This window comes from Myotis brandtii, unplaced genomic scaffold (assembly GCF_000412655.1).
Source record: "Myotis brandtii unplaced genomic scaffold, ASM41265v1 scaffold868, whole genome shotgun sequence".
In the NCBI taxonomy this organism is placed as follows: domain Eukaryota; kingdom Metazoa; phylum Chordata; class Mammalia; order Chiroptera; family Vespertilionidae; genus Myotis; species Myotis brandtii.
Window position 1 is genome coordinate 776,472 of NW_005371540.1, and position 2,465 is coordinate 778,936.

Sequence of the window (2,465 nt, forward strand, 5' to 3'; positions counted from 1 at the left end):
CCCGCCCCTGCCCCCCACACAGCCATGGCCACTGCACACCCATGGCCACCATGCACCCACGGCCACCCCACCGCACAGCCATGGACACTGCACATGCATGGCCACCCCACCGCACAGCCACAGACACCGCACACCCATGGCCACCACACAGCCATGGCAACCGCACAGCCACGGCCACCCCACCACACACCCACAGCCACCACACACCCACAGCCACCACACAGCCACGGCCACCCCACCGCACAGCCATGGCCACTGCACACCCACGGCCATCCCACCACATAGCCACGGACACTGCACAGCCATGGCCACTGCACACCCACGGCCACCCCACCACACAGCCACGGCCACTGCACACCCGTGGCCACCACGCACCCATGGCCACCCCACTGCACACACACGGCCACCACGCACCCACGGCCACCCCACTGCACAGCCACGGACACCGCGCACCCACGGACACCACACACCCACAGACACCCCACCGCACACACACGGCCACCACACACCCACGGACACCCCACCGCACAGCCACAGACACCGCACACCCTCGGCCACCACGCACCCATGGTCACCGCACAGTCACGGCCACCATAAGCATGCAGGCTTTTCAGAAGCTGAGGCCCCAATAGTTCAAGTCCAAGAAAACTCTGCTAAGCTCTGTGTAGGGTTCAGGTCTGTGCTTTCATGCATCAGAGAGAGAGCCCTTTCATTCATTTAAGCAACCACAAGGCCAGGCCAACACCCAGCTCCCGATCGTCCCACGGTTCCCGCATCATCCTCCCCATCCTGCTTTCGTCCTGAGGCCCATGTGGCACTGTCCTCCTCAGGTGACAATCGCAAAGTCCCTTCACAGGCTCAGCCACTGAGCTAGGGAAGGGGCAGTCATGGGAACAGCTGGCGTGGGCACAGCCTCAGACGCACAAGCTGGGCCAGACAGAGGAGGCAGTGGACGGGCTCCTGGGGGCCAGACCTCACCCCAAGGACAGGCAGGGCTTTGCCAGCAGGTAATGGGGATGCCCATTCCAAACAGAATGTTTTGGGAGCAAAGGCTGGGGTCATGCTGGGCACAGGCGGGGGCTGTGGAGGGGCAGGAGGGGAAGCGGACGAGGAGGATGCTAGAAACACTCAAACTGGTAATAGAGGAGCAGTGACTAAAGGAAGCACAAGGCGGGGACCCCCTCCCAGGAGCTGGGGACAGAGGACGCCTCAGGTGCGGGGAGCCCAGCGCCCTGACCCCCAGCCCTGCACACAGAGCTGGAGCCCCCTTTGACTCTGGTGACCCAGGAGCCCCTCCCAGCGTTGGGGTGGTTGGGAGTCACGTGGTCTGAGTGAAGGTGACACAGAGGGCAGGGACCCCTGGGGCCTGGAGCCCCGGGCCTGGCGGCTCTGCACTCAGGGCTCCGGCAAGCCCAGGGACCCAGACACCCTCCAGAGGCCTCACAAGGCCCCCCGAGGTGGCACATGCACAGACTGCCACACGCGCGACGGCCAGAGGCACGCCCTGGACCCGGCGATGCCGGCATCACCACGCTGTGACTAACCTGCCTCCTCTCCGCTCCGCAGGACGATGCTAAAGGAGCCGTACATTGACAGGACGCGCGTGGCCGTGTTCGGGCAGGTGAGCCGCGCTGTCCTTTTCCTGATCAACCCTGACATTCAGGGCGGGGACCTCCACGCCCCACCCCAAGGCCGGGGTCAGGTTCACCGGGAAAGTCTCGGGTCTGGAGCTGTGAGCACTTCTGTACACGTGAGAGGGTGGAGCTGGGGGCTCTCTGGGGTCCTGGGAGTGGGGAGGGGCCACTGCAGCTGGGATCTGTGGACAGGCCACCCCGTGGGACGCTGCTCTCGGCAGACCCTAGTGGGCCATGGGGCTCTCGGGGAAAAGTCCACTCCGCGGGCTTTATCTTCTGAAGCAGTTCTCGGCTCACAGCTAAACTGGGAGTAAGGTGCAGAGGCCCCCCCCCACTGTCAACACCCCCCCAGGGGGTACCTTATTCCAGTGGTGAACCTCCACTGACAGGTCGTGTCACCCGAAGCCCACAGTCCGTGTGAGGGCTCACGCCCGGTGCTGCTCATGCTATGGGTTGAGACAGACGCGTGATGACCCAGAGGGGTTTCATGGCCCTGAAATCCTCTGTGCTCCACCCACTCTCCTGCTCACCCCATCGGGGTGGCCTTCCTCCTGTGCAAGGCTGTGCCTCTTCCCGAATGTCATCTGCTGGCCGCTGCGGCCGGCCATTGCCTTGGGCACCAGCCTCCATGTTCTTGCTCTCGACTAGACTTGAAAAGGGTATCAAACTTCAGCCAAGCCAGAGAATAAACATGCAAACATCATCATCTTTCCACCAATAATGTGGGGGACTCACTATATTCAAATTACAATCTTTTATTTTTTTAATCTTTATTGTTGAAAGTAGTACATATATTTCTTTTATCCCCCATTGATCTCTCCCAGCCCGCCC

General features: G+C 62.2%; 1 protein-coding gene across 1 annotated transcript in view; it reads left to right on the forward strand.

The window, feature by feature from the left end:
• Positions 1-2,465, forward strand: part of DPP6 (dipeptidyl-peptidase 6) — a 386,529-nt gene that overhangs the window by 374,596 nt on the left and 9,468 nt on the right. Inside the window, exon 22 of the mRNA XM_014532252.1 lies at positions 1,567-1,621. Coding sequence (XP_014387738.1) covers positions 1,567-1,621 — 55 coding nt within the window. The remainder of the gene's footprint in view (positions 1-1,566; positions 1,622-2,465) is intronic.